The 21,116-nt window shown below is 38.3% G+C and overlaps 1 protein-coding gene and 1 pseudogene across 3 annotated transcripts in view; one reads left to right on the top strand and one right to left on the bottom strand.

Annotated features, from left to right (window-relative positions):
- Positions 1 to 10,418, top strand: part of pcdh19 (protocadherin 19) — a 49,726-nt gene extending 39,308 nt beyond the window's left edge. For 2 of the 3 annotated variants that reach the window (XM_058397162.1, XM_058397160.1), the window contains exon 5: positions 8,963 to 10,418. In XM_058397162.1, the coding sequence (XP_058253145.1) occupies positions 8,963 to 9,516 (554 nt within the window). In that variant the 3' untranslated portion in view covers positions 9,517 to 10,418. The remainder of the gene's footprint in view (positions 1 to 8,962) is intronic. The other variant, XM_058397163.1, reaches the window with a different exon arrangement.
- Positions 10,419 to 19,229: 8,811 nt separating this feature from the next.
- LOC131357443 (uncharacterized) lies at positions 19,230 to 20,636 on the bottom strand (annotated as a pseudogene).
- Between the last annotated feature and the right edge of the window lie 480 nt (positions 20,637 to 21,116).

The raw sequence follows: 21,116 nt of genomic DNA, 5'->3' as shown, positions 1-21,116 counted from the left end.
CTGTACAAATTTGTTTGTTGTCTCTCTGCCAGTTACATACAGGAGAAAGATTTGCTTCACAAACATAGCATTCCCCAGGTAAATTCCTCGGCTTAGTGTCTTCCTTATTAGTTGTATTAAGAGGCAGGTAAATATTCAGGCTTCTTCTAAAATTTATAACTCACCTGTATTTCTACATCTTAAGTGTAGTCATTACATTTCACAGATGGTCATTGTATAAGTTGGAGTAGACGTGGATATTAAACAAATAGGACTCAAACCTGACAATTTCTTTAGAAAAAAATCCTGTAAAGTGTAAAAATGCCATCATAAAAGTTAATTCTGCCCAAATTCTTGTTGGTGGCTATAGCAGTGTATGGCAGTAATGTATTTATTTTGTGAAACGGAATCAATAATATTGCATATTCTGCTTATCTGATTTTTTTTCCTTCCAAGAATTTCAACAGCTGGTAAACAGTTGCTCTTTATTTCACTGTGATAGCTTTTTTTGTCAATACCATTATGAACACATAATTTAACCATGACCAGGCAGCAAAGGTGCAGCCATTTAGAACAGCAGAGGCTTATTAGGATTCACTGAGCATTAAAATTAATTCATGAAAGTGAGATCAGCTGGCAAAAGATCAGCAGCCTGTGTATGATTTAACATTTCTTTAATATTGATATCACAATGTCATTTACACTATACACAATATGCAGTATGCTTGTACGGGTTATCACTCAAAAATAAGCCAAACTAGCAGTCTTTTTCACTACAATAAAATGGAACATGGGGCAATCAACCAGTGAATCTGGAATCATGAGTTTTCATGATTGCAGCTGCCTGTAGACAGTTTCAAGTACACAGGTGGTAATTTGAACATGCCCACCCATAGTCTCCTTGAACCTGAAATGGTTGAAAGAGACTAGCAAGAAAAAATCTATATCACACAAGCCTTCAACACAGTTATAAATTAAACTATCATGGTGCATTAAGCTATGAGTAGCTGCACTGTGGTGTCATGGAGGAGGCTTTACATGTGTGTAAAGCACAGCTATGAGTGGTTGGGCTTTTCACTGATTTACTTCCTGCTAAACTGATTGGTACTATTAATGTTGATTTGCTATCCAAGCAGCAGTATTAACATGCCTATGGTGGGATTATAATATTCTTAATAATTATAATTGAACTGGGGGATAAAAGAAAAGGCCATTTGGAGGTAGGTAGGTAGGTGAAATGCCTTTCTGGCCCATCTCTAATTTACAATGTTTGAATTGAGACTGGGTCTGAGCATGACCCTCATCATGAAGCCAGTCAACTGCTGTCCTTCAGAATTCATTGTTTAGGCAGGCAAATTCATAAGAAAAGACATTAAAGGTCAATAGTCATTGTTCTAATAGTCCTTGCTGGAAATAGTCTTTCAAAGCAGTCAAATCAGCATGCAGCCCTGGCTGAACCAAAGCCAGGGCAGCAGAAGAAATTCTCATATGTGAAGGCTGACGTGCACCCTGCCATCCTTATGAAGGTCACCCAAATTAATGTGGCACATTTTGTGCTTGTTCTCTTTAGCAGTAGTCCTGAAGTTTAGAGAAGGACCTGAATCAAAATTGACTGACGTTTGAACATTTATTCACAGTGAGGACTGCTAGATTTGCTCATGACTGCGAAATATAAAGGGAAAAAATAGATCAAATCATTTATTGCTGAATGTGTTTAAATCTTTGCAGCTATGCCTCCACATCATGCTTTGTGATCAGTTAAAGTAACAAAGTACACAAAAGTGCTTTTTATATGTGTATAGAATTGTGGACATGTCATGAATTTTATTGGCAAAATATGGCATAGATTCTGACATTCTTCTCATGGTCAATATCTGGGAGGAAATACCCCAGGACACCATCCGATGTGTCATTAGGAGCATGCCCCAATTTTGCTGGGCATGCATACAAGCACATGGGGGCCATACAAACCTACTGGAGTACTATTTTGAGTTGTTGCAATGAAATTTCAGAAAATGGACTAACCTGGTACATCATTTCTTTGGGGGTGTCTTTGAACTTAGCCCTTTGTAGGTTGAATTTTCATTTCCATCAAACAATGTTTTACCCAGTCCATATAAGTATAGATATCCAGCAAAATATTTTCCCCGTTGAGATCTGATGTGTTTTCAAAGTGGTCCTTTAATTTTTTTAAAGCAGTCTATCTATCTATCTATCTATCTATCTATCTATCTATCTATCTATCTATCTATCTATCTATCTATCTATCTATCTATCTACATACATACATACATACATACATACATACATATATGCACACACACACACACACACACACAGCAGGACAAAGAGAGTCTGCCTGTGTTGATGCGCACATTTGTGTCCAGGAACATCACGTGCACACTCTAAAAATAGCTCACTAAAAGTTCTAATGAGCAGGTATCGCAGTTGCGGCACAGTCAGCTATGAAATGCCAGAAGCAGCAACAGATTACTTTAATGTCACCATGGATGAAAAGAAAGAAAGGAGATGTGAGTTGGTTGATTCAGTACATTAGCTTAGGTCAGGATAATCATATTTTCTGTCTACACCTGTTGATGTTAGCCTAACGTTGACTGAGCTAATGTTAACATACACTGTTGTTGCTAGGTAACTTCAGACTGTAGACTTCAGGCACTAATATTCAGACAGCTGAATATTTAATGTAGATTAGAACATTCTGTCTACCATGAAAACGAGTTCACTTTAAACCGCACATTTTCTGTCAGCAATGTATGACAAGTAGACTCTGGATAGACTGTTATGAATATGTTCATAACTCATTTTCATATCAGAGGACAGATGAGGTGGAGCTGCTTCAGAACAGAGAATGTGAGATAGGGATAAGCAGTAGCAGCACAACATTACAGGTAGGTTTATGCTGTATGAAGGACCAGGTGATTTTCATTTGTTGGTGATAAAAGGGTAGAAGTGTACATGATAAGTAGTGAATACAGGTTGAATATTATCAAATTAAATGCTCTTCTTGTAGGAGCCAAATTGTGTGTTTAGATGTTCAGAATATTTTGTTAACATGGTCACATCCTCACATGGATATGGTGTCATATTATTTACCTGCTCACTTGTGTGGTGGGAGAGAAACAAAAAGTCAGGCCATGATATTTTTTTGTTGACCATTTCTATATAGTTTCAGTTGTGAAGAACTTTTCTTTATTTTTATTTGTGTCATGATTTCATATGAGAGGACAAATGAGGTGAAGAGGCTTCAAGACAGGGAGTGATTCAACACACACAGTTTCTAAAAGTTTTTTGCTTTTTCTATTCTAAACACCTGCGATTTGGTGGATGTGTCTCTGACAAACGTCCAAAAGACAAAAATCTTGCCGGTCGGCCCTTATTAAACAATGCATCTTTTTTATATATGTAGTTTATTAGCCTACTATTCTTTTTGGCAGAATTTATCATTATAATCAATTTAATTATTTCCTGGATTTTGTATCACCATAGTCCCTAAATGTGTGTAAATGCATGACATGGGATTCAAATCGAAAACATTTTCCCTATTTTGTGTGTCCCCCACTTCTCAAACCAAAGTTACACCCCTGGTGAATCATCATTTTTGATGAAGAAATTTTAAAATCTTAAAAAACAAGAATAGAACTCATGGCCATATTTAATAAAAGTAAGAGCACTTCCAGATGCACAATGTAAAGAGAATTCAAGGGTTTGGAACTAAACAGTGGTGTAGCCTTATGAAAGCCACTTATCAGGCTAATCTGCCTAAAACAGCTTTAGGTCTGATGAGTATAGATTTACCCTGTTCCAGAGTGATCACATCAGGGTAAGAAGAGAGCCAGATGAAAGGATGCACCACCATTCTTAGTGCCTCCCATACAAGCCTGTGGGGGCAGTGTTATGATCTAAGGTTGCTTCATTTGGTACTGAATGACCTGCTTTTTCCATCAATGGATGCCAGGATTCATCCAGCTCAAACTGTAAAGAGTGGTTCAGGGAGCATGAGACATCATTTGCACTCATGGATTTGCCACCACAAAGTCCAGACCTTAACCCTATAAAAGTAAGAGCAGCACATGGGCTGTGCTGAAGACTTTACACAGTTGTTCAACTCTCCAATTATCATTACAAGATTTTGGTGAGAAATTAATGCAACTTGGGATGGAAAAAACTGTGTTCTGTAATACATACACAGACACAGTCTACTATGAAAATCAGTGATACTGGGCTGAAGACATAGTACATAGTTATGCAAAGTTAATTGATTTGACTCAGTATATACCCAAAACAGCATAATGGAGATGCTTCCTCAGTTTAATTTATGATGATGTTCAGTCATTTTTAACCATGTTCTCTTTACAGTGTTCTTAAACTGGAGCTGGATACATATAGATAAATGTTAAAATAAAATGTATGATACAGCTAGAAAGCAGGAAAGCTTCATTGAGGGGCATGGTGAGCCCAACTTCATGAGCCCAACTGTGAATGAACAATATATAATAGTAAATGAACAATATATGATGTTAAACTTTTTTTTAATAGAATTGATTGGCAAGCTTACTTTCCTGAAAAATTTTAATAAACCTTCTCTGTGAGGGGCTGAAGTGCTGCTCGTTTTCAGCATATAATTGCTTTCACTTTTGTTATCTTTTGCATGGAAGGGGGCAACAGAGTTTTATTGGCAAGTTGGCATGTTCTGTTGCCGTTTGTAATTGTTACTGTGTACCTTTGACAGAAACATCTGTGATTTGAGAATAAAGTGGTAGCAGGTGAGAGGGCTGTTAATGCTTTTAAGAAAAATGTCAAAGGCACAGAGACCCCTAAAAGGACTGTGGCAAAAGACTGCTGCCTGGCATGTCTGTCCTACTATAAAACAGATTTAAAAAGGGTCTTTCATTATCCTCAGATCATTCAAGGGGCAAAAGTAACAGGTACAGGCAAATCTATGTTTCTAAGAACAGAGAAATATTTATCTGAGAAGAGCATTTTGGGTAAAGATTATGCTTTGGCAGTTGTTTGAGCTAGTCACCATTGCCATATATGTATATGGATGGAACTGATGCTTGCAGATGTTGCTATGGTGATGGCATTGACTTTTAAAAACTACTCTCAAGCTGTTACTCATGCTCACCCTGCCTAATAATTATGAACTAATGTACATCACTTAAATGAACATTTGCATAGAGCCTAACCTTTCAATCCTTTCTGATATCTACACTTTGCTGTTAATTTGCTAACTTTGCTGTGATGCTCATTTTCCCATTTTTCTTTAGTTTCTGGCTCATGATCACATGTGAGCATCCATTTGCCTGTACCCAAGTGTTAAATATCAATAAGCTTTTCAGAAGCTGATTGAAGCTTGTAAGGGTTGCACAATTCAAATTTCCATCCTAACTACATCTCAGATTGCAGAAACTAGCCTTAAATGTTTAAATATAGAAAGGAGAAAGAATTTTCACATGAATAGGAGAGGGAGAAAAAAAGAATCTTCATGGGAACATGTTGGCCGTGGTGCACATTTATGATTTGTATTATACTGTATATTGCATTATAGCATATAGGAATACAGAAACCATGCTCATGAACAGATTAAGGCCGTAAGTACATGGGCTGGGTGTATAGCAGAGCAAACACAAGATGTGGCAAAAGGCAGATCAGGAACAAAACAGCATTGGGATACTAAAATAGGCTAAACACAGAACTCTGACTAGGTTAAAACAAATCAAAACAAAGTTTGAGGCATATCGGAATTTGGAAACGGGCAAGAAACAGGAAACGAAATACGAAACGCCGCAGACAAAATGCACTAAATGTACATTTTGCATAGATAGTGGTGCACACGAGGACTTATAAGAATAAGAACATAAATCAAAGATGAAACCAAAAACAGGTGAGTTCAATAAGGAAATGTGCAGGAAACAGGAAACTTTAAGGACAAAATGTTTACTTGCTGCTTAATATATCCCACCCAATAACAGGTGCCATGATGAAGAGATAATCAGTGTTATTCACTTCACCTGTCACTGCTCATAATGTTATGCCTAATCGGTGTATCTTTAATAAAAGTGCTTCACACCTTCAAATCTTGTGGGGAAACATTACATCTAATAAAATTTTAATAAATTTTATTCATTCATTCATTCATTCATTAATTCATTCATTCATTTACAAACAAAGCTTGATTTCTTCAGTGTCATTAGTTCATTATCAATTTACTATGGAAATATCCAGGTCACAAAGCCATACAATGCATGCAGATTTTTTTTCTTTTGTCATTCATGCATTCAGTGAGATGGTACCAGTGGTTTCCCAAAGCTGACATCAAGAGATGCAGTTCTGTGTTTCAAATGTAGTGGGGTGCTACTGGGTCTTCCCTTTTTGTTTATCTGCACGAAAATTTTATTTATTAATTCCCTAGCAACAGATGCCTTATAACGCAGAAGATCCTAATTTTACAGTCCTGACATTTAATACAGGTGCCAGGCATTTACAATGATCACATTTAGTAAGTGAAAGAACCCTCTAATGTACCACTGTTTGTTTTTGCCCCATGAGGATACATTGCAACAAATTGATCCATATGATTTTCTCCTCCCATGTGTTGATTGTAGAGCCTTGCTGAAATGGCCTTGGAATGTGAACTGTCTCTCTGTCTTTCTTTATTTATCTTTGGGCTAAATCAGGTGAGCCATGACCAGCAGAGGATGAAGCCATGTGGATCAGTGAACTGTCTAACAAGAGAACATGCTCCTTGTCCATCTTCTTTGAGCTGTTTTACACTTTTCAGTTTCAGCTGCACTCCCTGGAGACTGTTAATTCTGCATGTGCCATTGCCATAGATGTCATTTCGTTTCAATGTCTGAAGGGATGGAATATTTCATAAGAAAGTGTCAAAAATACCTTGTGATTCTACTTCTGTATGTCACGTCTGTATGTCATCATAGAGGCACATAACTATACCTGTACTCATCCTTAACTTACTTACCGAACTATTTATAGTTAAACTATAAATCTATACATGTATACAAATGAACCTGCCCTCACCATTTTTGGAATGCACTGCATGATAGACAGATGGTCATTGAAAGGAATAATTTGAATAATCAACTGTTTGATATTTTTCAGGATCTACTGCTGTATTATATATGTTCTCAAGAGTATCTTAGAGTGTTCTGATTTTAAATAGTTTGTCAGTGTTTCCTGGGGTATAAGAGTAATTATCCACAAAGTGAAGATACCAAAGTATCTAGTAATACATGTTTACAGCCATGGCATCTGCTATCATATCAAGATGAAGACATTCATCTGATGACCATTACATTCTTGATCTTGAGATATGACATAACCATATTTATTTTAAGAAAAGTCTTGAGTTCTTTACAGATGTTACATACAGATGTACATACAGATGTTGTGGACTATTTTGTTTACTAGGTAATTTGGAAACAAATGTCAAAAGAAATCCACTGGTTCTGTTCACTTAAAATTCAGTTTGCTGGCAGTTTGCACATTCCTAAAAAAAGGCAGATTTCCTTAAACAGGTTGTCTTTGCTCTACTCTTTTATTCACTGGCTTGCATCCCTCAACATCCTCGGCTCCCCTCTCACTATTTGCTAGCACTTGTTGATCCTTCTGTACCTGGTCATCACCATCAACATCATCACTGTCACTATCTTTACTTAACTGACTTTTATTATTGAAATGAATCTCATCTATAGTCCTGTAGACTTGTCTGTTTCATACACCACTACAAACCACAAAAATAAAAAAATACACAGTAGAGCTAATTGCAAGAAAATTAGAAAATTGTATTAGAATTAAAGATCAGTTAATTTAAACATTTATTAAACAATAAATAAATAAAAATTACAAAAATGTTCACATCAATAAAGCTGTAACTGATGCATGATGTCCACTTTAATGGACACATTATTAATCATAGATTAAAATCTAAAATCTTTACATTAATATTTGAAACAAATATGCCAATATGCCAACATAGTATGCTTAGCTGTGTTAGTTGATGTGTTTTTGATGTGTTTTTGTTGTTTTTTGTTTTTTTACCTCAAAGATTTTTCTTGCTTTCTGTGGACAATGTATAATATATATTGTGCTCTGATGAACCCAATCATCATGTCTTTCCCACATCTGGGAGTGTTACAGTATGAAGAACCCTTTAGAAGAATGTTAATCTAGTGACTATCATCTGGCCTTTTAAATGTGTATAATCAGCATAATAGCGGAAGCTAATATCATGTTTATGAATAATGTACCCATAGGTAGCAAATATAAGGGAAAAAGCAGTGGGCATACAACATAGTCTTGTGGAACACCAACTTTTACCTCGGTATGCGTAGAAAATTTACCATTTACACCTACAAACTGAACGTGTCAAATAAGACCTAACCAACAAGAGGGCTGTTACCTTAACTACAATAACATTTTCTAGCATGTCAAGGAGAATAGTATGACCAACTGTGTCAAAAGCTGCTCTAAGGTCAAATAACACCAGGAAGACACAACCCTGATCCAGAGGTCTGTAGAAGGTTATACCACTTTAATTAGTGCTAATCTATGTTATGATAAGGCTTAAATGCTAAGTGATACTTTTCATGAATGTGATTCATATGTAGGTATAGGCAAAATTGCTGTGATACAACCTTTTCTAGGATATTGGAGATAAAGGGGAGGTTTGACTATTGGCCTATAGTAACAGTTGACAGGGGTCAAGGTTATTTGTTTTTCAGGAGTTTGATAGCTGCTTGTAAGGGAATCACTAAGGGAAGAACTGATTGTTTGTGGAAGGGGTTTGGATGCTAATTAGTGAAATTAAATTGCTCTCTCGAAGGGCAGAGAAACATTCTAAATGTTGCTGATCTGCTATAGTACTCAACAACAATCAACAAAGAAGGAAAACTGTTATGTGGTCAATTTATAAAATAAATCTTTCTATTTTTTACCCATTCAGATCCTGTAGAAGGATTACACTGCCAGGATGAGTGTCGGATCCTGGGCCACTCAGACCGCTGCTGGATGCCACGTGTGCCAGTGCCAGCGCATATCAAGTCACCTGAGCACAATCGTGATATCATTGCCCTGTCTATTGAGGCTACTGGCATGGATGTGTCACATTATGAGGACTGTGGAACCACCAAAAGAACTTTTGCCACCTTTGGTAAGGACGGGCCTGAAGAGGAGTCAAAAGGCAAGAGGACAAATGAGATGACCACAGGCATCTGCAGCCCTAAAGCTAACAGTGGCATTCGTGAGGCTGGAAATGGGCGTGAAGCCATCAGCCCCATCACTTCACCTTCACATGGTAAGAGCCCACAGTCCAAGCCTCCCACTGGCTACAGCACATTAAAATGCTGCGATGTTGAACGCATTGCAAACCATGGACTGCTGCGCCAGCCAGAGGGTAAAGACAGCGAAATGGCTGTGCATGAGATCAACGCACTTCTGAAGGATGGACGGGAGAAGGAATCCCCTTGTAGCAAGCGCCTGAAGGACATTGTGCTTTAACTAGCTCACAGACACTTACACTTAGATTGCAAGTGCTTTTCTGAGTGTGTGTGTGTTTAGATGGGACAGAAAGAAGGGGTTAGAGAGAGTCTATAGGGAAAGAAAATGCATACTTTTAGGTACCAAGGAAGGTGCCTTTTAGGTGCTGGACTAAAATGTGTCTGCCAGGCTAATGCAGAAGCCATGCTTTGTAGTAAAAAAGAATTCTTGTCTTGTTTGTTTTTCTCCTGATTCACTTTTGCCAAACAGTGGACATGCAGCTCAATGATAGTCCTTAAGGGGGAAAGACCCATTCCTGGACCAGGAGTGCCATCTGAGTACAATCATTGCCTTTTAGACTCATAATAGACTGCTTTTGGATAATGAGCTTTTTGAGTGAGCAGTTTGCTTCAGCTGTCAAATGGTCCCATTGTAACCAGAGAGAATAATCCACTGTTTTGAAGGACTTTCACATGTTCTACAGTTTCCAGCTCAACTTTCCCAACACTGGTACCCATGAATGTGGGAATGCTCTGCAAATCCTCATTTCCTTATTTCTTTCCTCATCAAAAAGGACAAAGCTCTTCTGGTTTCCTTAAGACATTGTTTAATATAATAGGTAAATAAAACTGTTATATGTGTTTATTATGACAAATTACGCTAACTTGCTCACAAACCTCTGGTGTGGTGCATTGTGCTGTGGTGTTGTTTTTTCCCTTGCTTTTTTGTTTTACTTTATTTATTTATTATTATTGTTACTATTTGTTTTACTTATCTATGGGACTAGGATAGAGAGGGTCATCACTCATGTCTTGCTATGTGAAACTCTGTATAGGGGTTACTATGACCATTTTTAATAACCTGTTGTTATGTGACAATCCCTTTAATGTTTTGTTCCAAGAGTAAAAACAAAAAAAAAACAAGTATATAAAAAAATAATAAATACATACTGGTGTTCAAATAAAGCTACAGTAGCATTTGTTACACAAACACAAAACAGAAAGAAATGTGAAAATATATTTTATAAATAATTTTAAAATATCTAACGATATCTAACACAGATGTTCCTTTATCAGCAAAATACACTTGACAGGCTTTTTAAAAGAGAGAATACTTTTGCTTCCAACTGAAATTTCTGTTTAATGTGCTACCCCTGTTTATTTCAGTCTTGTGGTAAAAAAAAGTTTCTTATTGGTCAGTTCTTGTGCTATTAAGTTTATATGTGGGGGAAAATGCAGGGAAAAGACAAAAAAAAAGCACCAACAATAGTGTGTAAGTACAATGAGCTTAGAGTGATTTAGGAAACGAATTGTTAAAAGGAAAAAGTAATCAAGTCAAATGTCAATGTCATGAGTTAACAGGTTGTTACTCATTTTTAAAACTAATTTAGGACAGGGATCAAACTTGTTTTTGAAAAAAAGAAAGGTACTCCACTCATCAGTGAAGTACTATCTGGGTCACTCAATATATTCCATGGGTAATAGCTTTTATGTAGCTACATTCTGAATAGATTTAAAAAGCATTCCTGTTATGACTAGTACAGTGATGTCAGTATCTATATTATTGACAGGACTGCATAAATTAGATTGAAATGTTGGAATGGGAATGGAAGGTCATGTAAATCAAAATTTGAAAACTGACTGTTTGAAGATGGATTGAGGTCTGTTTAAAATGCAAATTATATAGATCCTGTACCTGAATGTATTTGCTGGATTCACCAACAGTGAGAAAAAAAATTAATTATCACTGAATGTACAATGGAGATTGTTATTAAACTATTAAATGTTGTCCATATTGTCTCCTTTTCTTTTCATCAGTGCTGCATAATTTCCCATCACATGTCTAATAATAGCACGTTCGCCTCCAGCGTTCTGGGTTTGAGTCTCGCTCCCGCCCACTGTGTGTGTGGAGTTTGCATGTTCTCTCCGTGCTTGGTGGGTTTCCTCCGGGTGCTCCGTTTACCTACCATAGTCCAAAGACATGCTACTAGGCTGACTGGAGTCTCTAAATTGCCCGTAGTGTGTGATTGCATGAGTGAATGAGTGTGTGCCCTGTGATGGATTGCACTTGATCCACTTTGTCTCAAAACATAGTGAGCGATCTGAACATTTATATTAAGATTGGTAGAAGATTTTTTATGTGCTTGTTGATTTTTTTTTAACTGTATATAAAAACACCATCTTTTTTGACTAACTTGTTTTATTCAGCTGCTCATGTTAGGGTACCAGATAGCAGATGGTTGATAAGCATATTTGTGTATATTTATTTTGGCACAGGTTTAATGTTGGATATTCTTCCTGATGTCAGTGTGTAGTATGGGTACAGCAGGAAGCTCTGGACAAAGGGCAGGAATATATCAATTTCCCAAAGTATTGGAGCCCTCTGGATTGTGTCTTAAACCCTCTGCTATGCTTACTGTAAACTTGAGTGTGTGGCCACTTCCAACTCTTCTGTCCTTGCCAAGTTTGCTGACGACACCTGATCTCTGAAAACAAGGCTTTTAGTTTTTTTTTTTAATTAAAAGCCTGGAGAACTAATGTCTAGAGAACAACCTCCTGAATGTCAGCAAAACAAAGTAATTCATAGTGGACTTCAGCACGAGACAGGAGAGGAGCTACCAGCTGCTTTAGTATCAATAAGTGGAGAAATTGGAGAATGTCCAGAACCTCTGTTCCTGTCACATTAACACTCTGGTGAGGAAGATCTGCCAACATCTTTTCCACCTTAGATGCTTAAGAGTCTTTAGAGAAAAGAAGAGCCTTCTATGGTGCTAAAGAGCTTTTACACCTCCACCGTCAAGATCATCTTTATGGGAAGCATCACAGCCTGATTTGAGAGTAACACAAGTAGGACAGCTGGGATCACCAGTGGATGGAGTGATTAGCTAAGCATTGCCATCTGCAATGAGATTCCTGACCTGCACTTGATCTACACCAGGTGGCACTGGGCATCATTGTGAAGGGGCTTAGCCATCTGAGCCATGGACTTTACTCCCTGTTGCAGTCAGGGAAATGCTCCTGACACCTGAAGGCCAACACAGATAGAATAAGGAGGAACTTATTCCTTGTTATATACTTACTTCTTTTAGATTTTCAATTGGATTCAAGTCAGGTGATTGGCTTCAGGTGATTAGCTGTATTTTCTTTCTCTGAAACCAACTAAGAGTTTCCTTGGCTGTGTATTTGGGATCATTGTCTTGCTGAAATGTCTACCCTTGTTACATCTTCATCATCCTGGTAGATGGCAGCAGATTTTTATGAAGAATGTCTCAGTACAGTAAGGCTTAGTGGTTAGCACTGTTGCTTCACAGCAAGAAGGTCCTGGGTTCGAATCCTGAGTTTGAACAGACAGGGGCCTTTCTGTGTTGAGTTTGCATGTTCTCCCCATGCTTGCGTGGGTTTACGCAGGGTACTCTGGTTTCCTCCCACAGTCCAATAACATGTACATTATGTTGATTGGTAATTCTAAATTGCCCATAGGAGTGAGTGTGTGTAGTTGTTCATCTATATGTGGCCCTGCGATGGACTGGCAACCTGTCCAGGGTTTCCTTTCACCCAATGTGCGCTGGGATAGGCTCCAGCAGATCCCTGTGACCCTAATTAGGAATAAAGCACATATAGACAATGGATGGATGTCTCAGTACATTTTTCCATTTAACCTTCCTTCAATTTATATGATGTTTGCCAATACCATATGCTGAAAAATAGTCCCACACCATGATATTCCTACCTCCAAGCTTCACTGTTGGGATGGTGTTTTTGGGGTGCTGTGCAGTGCCATTTGTTTTCCAAACATGGTGTCTATTATGACATCCAATGAGTTCAATATTGGTCTCATCTGACCAGACTATATTCTCCCAGTATTTAACAGGCTTGTCCAAATGTTGTGCAGCAAACTTTAAACAAGCATCAACATGCTTTTTCTTCAGCAACAGAGTATTGCATGGTGAGCGTGCCACAGGAGTTCATTACTTATTGTTTTCTTTGAAACAATTGTACGTGCTAATTCTAGGTCTCTGAAGCTCTCCAAAAGTGGTCCTTCTCTCTTGGACAACTCTTTTAAATAATTCTTTTCACTCCTCTGTGAGAAATCTTGCCAGGAGCACCTGGTCATGGCTGGTTTTTGGTGAAATGATGTTCTTTCCATTTCCATACCAACAGTGCTCACTCTCAACATTCAGAAGTTTTGAAATCCTTCTGTAACCAGTGCCATCAGTATGTTTTGCAACAATAAGGTTGCAAAGGTCTTGAGAGAGCTCTTTGCTTTTACCCATCATGAGATTCTTATTGTGTGATACCTTGGTAAGAGACATCTTGGTAAGAGGCCATCAGTTGGGACTGAACCAGCTGATTTTGCAAGGGACAGAATTGCTTTCTAATTACTGATTAAAATGGCTTTCCATGCCTTTTTGCACCCCCCTTTCTTCATGCATTCAATACATTCCCCAATTCATTTCACATTATTACACATAATTCATGGACATTTGAATAGCATCTTTAGAAATATATTTACAGAGGAAAATGGTGACATGTTCAATACTTATTTTACCTGCTGTATAACATATATTGCACTAATAGTCTGCCACTGATCCAAATTTATATATATGTATTTATTTATACAGTCATGTAAAAAAATTAGGACACCCCATGAAAGCCTGTGTTTTTTTTTAACATAGGTAAACATAGTGGCATTTGAGCTTCATTTTTAACAATATTGAAAGATTCAAGTATTCTTCCAGTATTCTTCCAGTCGATGTCAGAAACTGGTAGATGGCTTAATTCTCATTGAGGTTATGTCAGCCAATGGGGAAACACTAGCTATTAGGGCATAGGGAATCCTAACTTTTTCCTCAGGTGAAATACGTATTTTTGTTTATTTCTTTTTTAATAAGTGACAAAGTAATATTTTGTTGTTTACATGCAATTGCATCACTTTCATTTACAGGTACAAATTAAAACAAGATCAGAAATTTACATGTTGCGGGCATTTTGCTCTCATTTGGCAATGGAGTAAGACGTGTCTGGCTCGAGATCTCACCGAACTCCTGTTTTATAAAAATAATATTTTTATAAAACATTATAAAAAAAACTGCTCTGATTTGGTTCTCAAATAAGGAAATAGTTGATATACAGGTCAGTGGTGGAAAAGCTGCACAAGTGTAAATACGACACATCATCTAGCACTAGGCCCAACACCGCCACGTCTTCGTGCTCTACCGTCACCTGATCTGGAATGACCCCATCCCATTTCTCTGGGACAGCCAAGAGAAAATGGATGTGGTGGCCTTGAAATCAGAGATTCTTCGCTCGCTAAAAGCTGCAGTGATCAAATCCGAACTGAAGAGTGCATTTGCTGATGAGTTCAATTCCCTTAAAAACGAAATACAAGCAGTTAAAAAGGAAATAATAAACCACAAGGTGCCAATTTACACCGAGATAGATCAAATGAAGACTACAATAAAGGAGATGGAAGGTGGCCTATCAATGTGGTCAGGCGAGGTGACAACAGTAACAACCGTAAATGATTTGAACTCAGAGGAAGATGCAAGGACATGGAGGGAAGGATGAGAAGGTGCAATGTCAGGATACTGGGGGTAGCTGAGACAGATGGACCAAGCTCCACTATGGCGGTTTCAAGGTTGTTAAGAGAACCGCTACAACTGGAAAAGGATGTGCTTGTGGACCATGCACATAGAAGTCTGGCTCCAAGAAGATCGGATGGAAAACCACGTGCCATCGTGGCTAAACTTCATTATTACCAAGATTGTATCGAGGTGTTGAGCCATGTGTGTACACGAGCTCCGCTGAGATTCAACAGAGAATCAATTGCCATCTTTTTCCAGACTATACTGCAGGTGTTGCCAAGGCCAGGGCTGCATTCACAGAGGTTCGGAAATTGCTACGTAAGAAAAAATATTTATAGAGGCAAAGGAAGCAATGAGGTATGTAAAGAACAACATTACAGTGGCTTGAAAATAATGCAGAGACTGGGTTTTATTCGGTTATACCCTATACTAACTTAAACCATACCCCAGTGGAGCAACAACCTGTTTGTTTGCATTGTTTTTAGCTTCTCCCATAGAGTGTAAAAATTTATCACTCAGTCATGAGTAAGAGACTTATTTACTTCATGGACAACTTTGGCAGAACAATATTTATCATGATAGTCTAGTTTCCCAACAGATTCCTTTAAAAAATTCTCAGAACAGCTTTCCCCTTTATTGCTGTCAGTTTTTGAAGAGTCGCTTTCATCAAAATCCCTATCACCAACCAATGTGTCAGGCAGTTATTTCATTAATCCTCAAAAAAGACAAGGTCCCTCTCAAGTGCAGTTCATTCCGTCCAATCTCCCTTCTTAATACTGATGCTAAAGTGCTTGCTAAGGTCCTCACATGACATTTAGAGGGGACTTTACCCTCCATCATATTGCCTGATAAAACAGGTTTTATCAGGTTTGTATATGGCCGTAGGCTTATATCATGGATCAAACTTTTATATACGTCTCCAATGGCTGCTGTGTGTACTAATAATAATATATCTGCTTATTTTGAGCTTTAACACGGCACAAAGCAGGGTTGTCCTTTGTCCCCAATTCTATTCGCAGTTGCAATAGAACAACTTGCTTTAGCTCTGAGATGAAGAGCCAATATCAAAGACATCCAGTGGGCAGGATTGGAACATAAGATTTATGGGTCCACTTTATGTGGATGACATGTTATTGTACCTGTCACAACCCCTGACAAGCTTTCCTAAATTGGTGAGCCTACTTACGGAATTCGGCAAAATATCTGGCTATAAAGTCAACAACCAGAAAAGTGAACTAATGCCTGTTGGTGATGGGGTCAATGTGTTATCTTTAAGCTCAATTCCCTTTAAAATTAGCCCTAAAAAATTTAAATACCTTGGGGATTTGGTCACGTATGATCATAAAGGTCTATATGGGGCCAACTATCCATTCTTATCTAATTTAAAACAAGATTTTGAGCACTGGGACCACCTCGGTCTCTCATTAGGTGGAAGAATTAATACAGTAAAGATGAGTGTACTGCCCAAGTTTTTATATATCTTTCAATGCCTTTGGGCCTTTCTTCTCAAATTAAATTACCTTTATTTGGACCAAAAAAAGAGTAAAAGAAGTACACTGCAGTGACCTCGTTTAAGGGAAGGGATGGCGTTACCAAATTTCATGTATTATTACTGGGCAGCCAACATAAGAGCATTGATGTTGTGGTTAAAGAATGACAACGCTGCCCCTGTTTGGACAATTCTGGAGGAGGTTCGGTCCACCTTCTAGTAGCCTTATTCTGTTCTAAAATACCATTCACCCAGCCAATCTCTAGCTTGACTTCTAATCCAGTTGTTGTACATTCAGTTAAAATCTGGAATCAGATTAGATGATTGTTCTCTCTTAAAGAGGTATCACAGGCTGCACCAATTGCTAGAAATTACATGTTTGTTCCATCAATGATGGACAATGCTTTTGAGGTTTGGGCAAGAAAGGGCCTGGTCTCACTGACTGAACTTTATATTGATGGAAATTTTGCATCCTTCGAACAGTTGGTACAGTTCGAAGTTTGATATTCCCAAGTCACTTTGTTTTTGTTTTTTTTTTACATTTTTTAAAGTTTGATATTCCCAAATCACATTTTTATAGGTATTTGCAACTTTAGAACTTTGTAGCTTTGAATTCTAACTATTTTCCATCATGCCCTCCAACTTCTTTATTAGACTCAATTTTTGAATGGAAATCAGTCCAAAAACAGGCTATAAGCAAGATCTATGAATTACTCAGCATGATTCAACTCCTTTAGATCTACACAAAATTAGGTGGGACTTAGGTGAGCTAATTTCAGAGGAAAGCTGGCACAAAATAATAGAGGGAATTTTCTCATCATCCATTTGCCTTTGACATGCCCTAATACAATTTAAAACTGTACACCGTTTACATTGGTCTAAGGTCTCTAATTTTAAAGCTGATAGATCCCACACGTGATAGATGCAGACAGGCTCCCGCAACTCTGCTGCATATGTTTTGGACATGTCCAAGACTGTACATGTTCTGAACCAATATTTTTGAGAGCTTCTCTGGGCTATTTGGAGAGATGGTTGAGCCATTTCCACTTATTGCATTGTTTGGTGTGCCCCCTGGAAAACACTAGGGTTAGTAAAAGGAAAATTAAAATATTTGCGTTCTGTTCCCTTCTAGCTAGGAGACTGATACTGATTAAATGGAAAGACCCTGGAATCACTGACATTTAGCCACTGGATAAGGGAAGTAGTGTATCATCTTAAGTTGGAGAAAATTAGGTATACTGTTAGAGGGTCTATTGGGGCATTTTATAAAATCAGGCAACCTTTATTAACTTTTGTTGAAGGAATGAAAGCAGTGTCATAATTTTTTCACACTTTTTCACATGACTGTATATATACATATACTGCTCAAAAAATTAAAGGAACACTTTGAAAACACATCAGATGAACTGGGTAATGTAGCAAAAGGATGCCACATCGTTTGATGGAAATGAAAATTATCAACCTACAGTTGGCTGAATTCAAAGACAACCCGAAAATCAAAGTGAAACAATTTCATTAAGCAACTCAAAAAGGTACTCAGTAGTTTGTATGGCTCCATGTACTTGTTTGCATGCCTGACAATGTCAGGGCATGCTCCTGATAACAAGACTGATGGTGTCTTGTGGTTTTTTCTCCCACAACCTGGTGGTGTCAGATGGACCAAAACAATGTCCCAGAGGTGTTCTATTGAATTTAGGTCAGATGTTACAGGCTTCTTCTGACCCTTTCATGTCTGTCACTGTGTGCAGAACCTGCTCTCATCTGTGAAAAGTACAGGGCATCAGTGGTGGACCTGCCAATTCAAATGCCAATTGAGCTCCACGGTGCTGGGCAGTGAGCACAGGGCCCACTAGAGGACGTTGGGCCCTCAGGTCACTCCTATGAAGTCTGTTTCTGATTGTTTGGTCAGAGACATTCACACCAGTGGCCTGCTGGAGGTCATTTTGTAGGGCTCTGACAGTGCTCATCCTGTTCCTCCTTGCACAAAGGAGCAGATACCGGTCATGGTGATGGGTTAAGGACCTTCTACAGCCTTTTCCAGATCTCCATCCTCCATGCTCTTGAGACTGTTCTGGGAGACACAGCAAATCTTATGGCAATGGAACATATTGATGTGCCATCCTGGAGGAGTTGGACTGTCTGTGCAACCACTGTAGGGTCCAGGTATAACCTCATGCTGACCCTAGCCAAATGCAAAATTAATAAAGAACAGTCAGAAAACATGAGTAGGGAAAAAAATGTCAGTGGCCTCCACCTGTAAAACCATTCCTGTTTTGGGGGTCATCTCATTGTTGCCCATCTAGTGCACCTGTTATTCATTTCATTAACACCAAAGCAGCTGAAACAACACAGTCTACTACTTATATCAAGGGAAGGGAAGCTGACGTTGACAGTTGGCAATGCCTTCCCAGCCAATATTGTGCACATCCCACACGGTGCAGCTATTTTTCTGTAGGAACCATCCACACACATACCCCTTAATAACAATGAGAATGCCAGGCAATTCATCCCCCAAATCAGTGGATGGGTGAGGTGGGGACTAACTGCCACCTTGATACTATGTTTATGGCCCAGAACATTCCCTCTGCACACACCTTATCTTTACCCTATGTGATGCACCCAAAGCTTCACATTGAACCAAGCTTTTATTTCTGCCCCAGCTCACCGCAAAAGGGAACAGTCATTACTATAATTAAGGATATGCAATGACTGAACACTGATAAGCTTAGTATCATTGGAAGAGAAGGGCTGTAGTAAAGTATTACATGTACAAATAACATAACTGGAAGTTTCATGACAACAGGTGCGAGTGGTAAACAAGGTCTCATCCTCTTTTAAAGTCATATATCCTGTTAGGTGGTCCCATTTAATGATCTGATCCTTCACTACTACACCTATACAACATATAGTCGTGGAGTTCAAAAATACTTGCTCTGGGTGTATAAAAGGAATATTGGCAAAAAAAAAACAATGCAGCCAGTGCACTCATTCCCAGTGTCTACATCAATGTAGACAGTAATTCAGAGTATTTAATATCTTTCATCTTGTCTGATGCATACCATCTATGCAAGTCTAAAATTTCTATAAGATCATTTAAAGCATGCCTAGGTGTCTTGAGAAGATGAAGGTTTAAAATTTCTTGTCTTGCATCAGTAAATAAATCCTGTGCATATGATCTGCAGGTCTCAACCTGTCTCAACCAGGTCTCAACCTGTCATCTGCTGCTATAGTTATATTTATGTTTATTCTATTTGCACTACCTCAACCGCTGCTGTGTATTTTTGCACAATATTTTTGCACAATACTTTTTTTTTTTACATCATTTCACTTTATCTATTTTATTTCACTTACATTCCAGTACACGTTCTTTTATTTCTTTTCAGCGCTAAGTGTCCTGTGTTCTTTTGTGTTGTCTTTATTGTATTTATTGTCTTTTTTGCACTGTCTTGTCTATGCTCTGTTTGCACCTAGCTGCACACTGTGCACTTTACGTGGCTAAGACAAACTTCTGTCCTAGCTCTGTGGTGTTGTTTGTTGTTTTGTATTGAACTTGTTGTTGTATGTTTATGTAGCACCAGGTCCTGGAGAAACGTTGTTTCATTTCACTATGTACTGCGCCAGCTGTATGTGGTTGATATGACAATAAAAGCTTCTTGAATCTTGAATCTTGCAGACTAAGTCATGTTCGATGGTATGGCTTTAATTGAATAACGTATGGCTGACCAATAGAAGCACCTGCGCTTCAGATCTAACTGATTTGATGATATTTTCATTGCTATTGGTGATGTGTTAAAAACCAGTGGCCACCTGGTTTGCCAACTAAGCTGAGAATTGTGATTGTCCTGGTATTTTGTAGTGTTGGCAACTGAATTCACAGAGCCAAAGAGACCTCCTAAATTCCCAAACAGATCTCGCTTAGAATGTACAGGTGCAATTTGGACTGCAAGCCTGCCTTCGTAATCAGAGATTAAATCATCGATTCGTGACTGTAGCTGTTTTATCATCCTCACTACAATGTTTCACAAAAGCAGACAAAATATTTGAAATGTTATAGGTTACATGCGTCATTATCAAATTGACATCATGCAATAAAGTCTTATTAATGTTTCCCTTAATAAAACAACCTGGAGGGATTGAATTTAATTTGCCTAGTTTGATGCAAGTGTGCCCGGACACCTTCCTGTCATCTGGTCTCCATGGAATTGCTGTGATCAGCCTGAGAAAGAGCACAGAGAAACATTCGTTAATTATTGACTGGGCCTTTGAATAGTTTGCATTGGGACATGTGGTACCATCATAATTTTCCCTTGATAGACATGGCCACACAGCTATTACAGATAGCTTTAATCTCATAGGGCCCGTGCCACCCAGGAGAGAATGTACTTTGCTTTACAAAGACACGTATCATTATCATGTCTCCTTCTGTAAACTTTGTTTCAGAAGTTGGATTGAAATGAGCATCATTTGTCAGGTCAGACTGTTGCTGTCTCAGCACAGCCTGAGCCTGCAACACTTTTAGCCTTTCATGAAGCTGTTTCAGCACAGTCT

The sequence above is a fragment of the Hemibagrus wyckioides genome, linkage group LG08 (assembly GCF_019097595.1).
Source record: "Hemibagrus wyckioides isolate EC202008001 linkage group LG08, SWU_Hwy_1.0, whole genome shotgun sequence".
In the NCBI taxonomy this organism is placed as follows: Eukaryota; Metazoa; Chordata; class Actinopteri; order Siluriformes; family Bagridae; genus Hemibagrus; species Hemibagrus wyckioides.
Note: the sequence above shows the minus strand (reverse complement) of the source record. Positions and strands in the feature narration are given on the sequence as shown.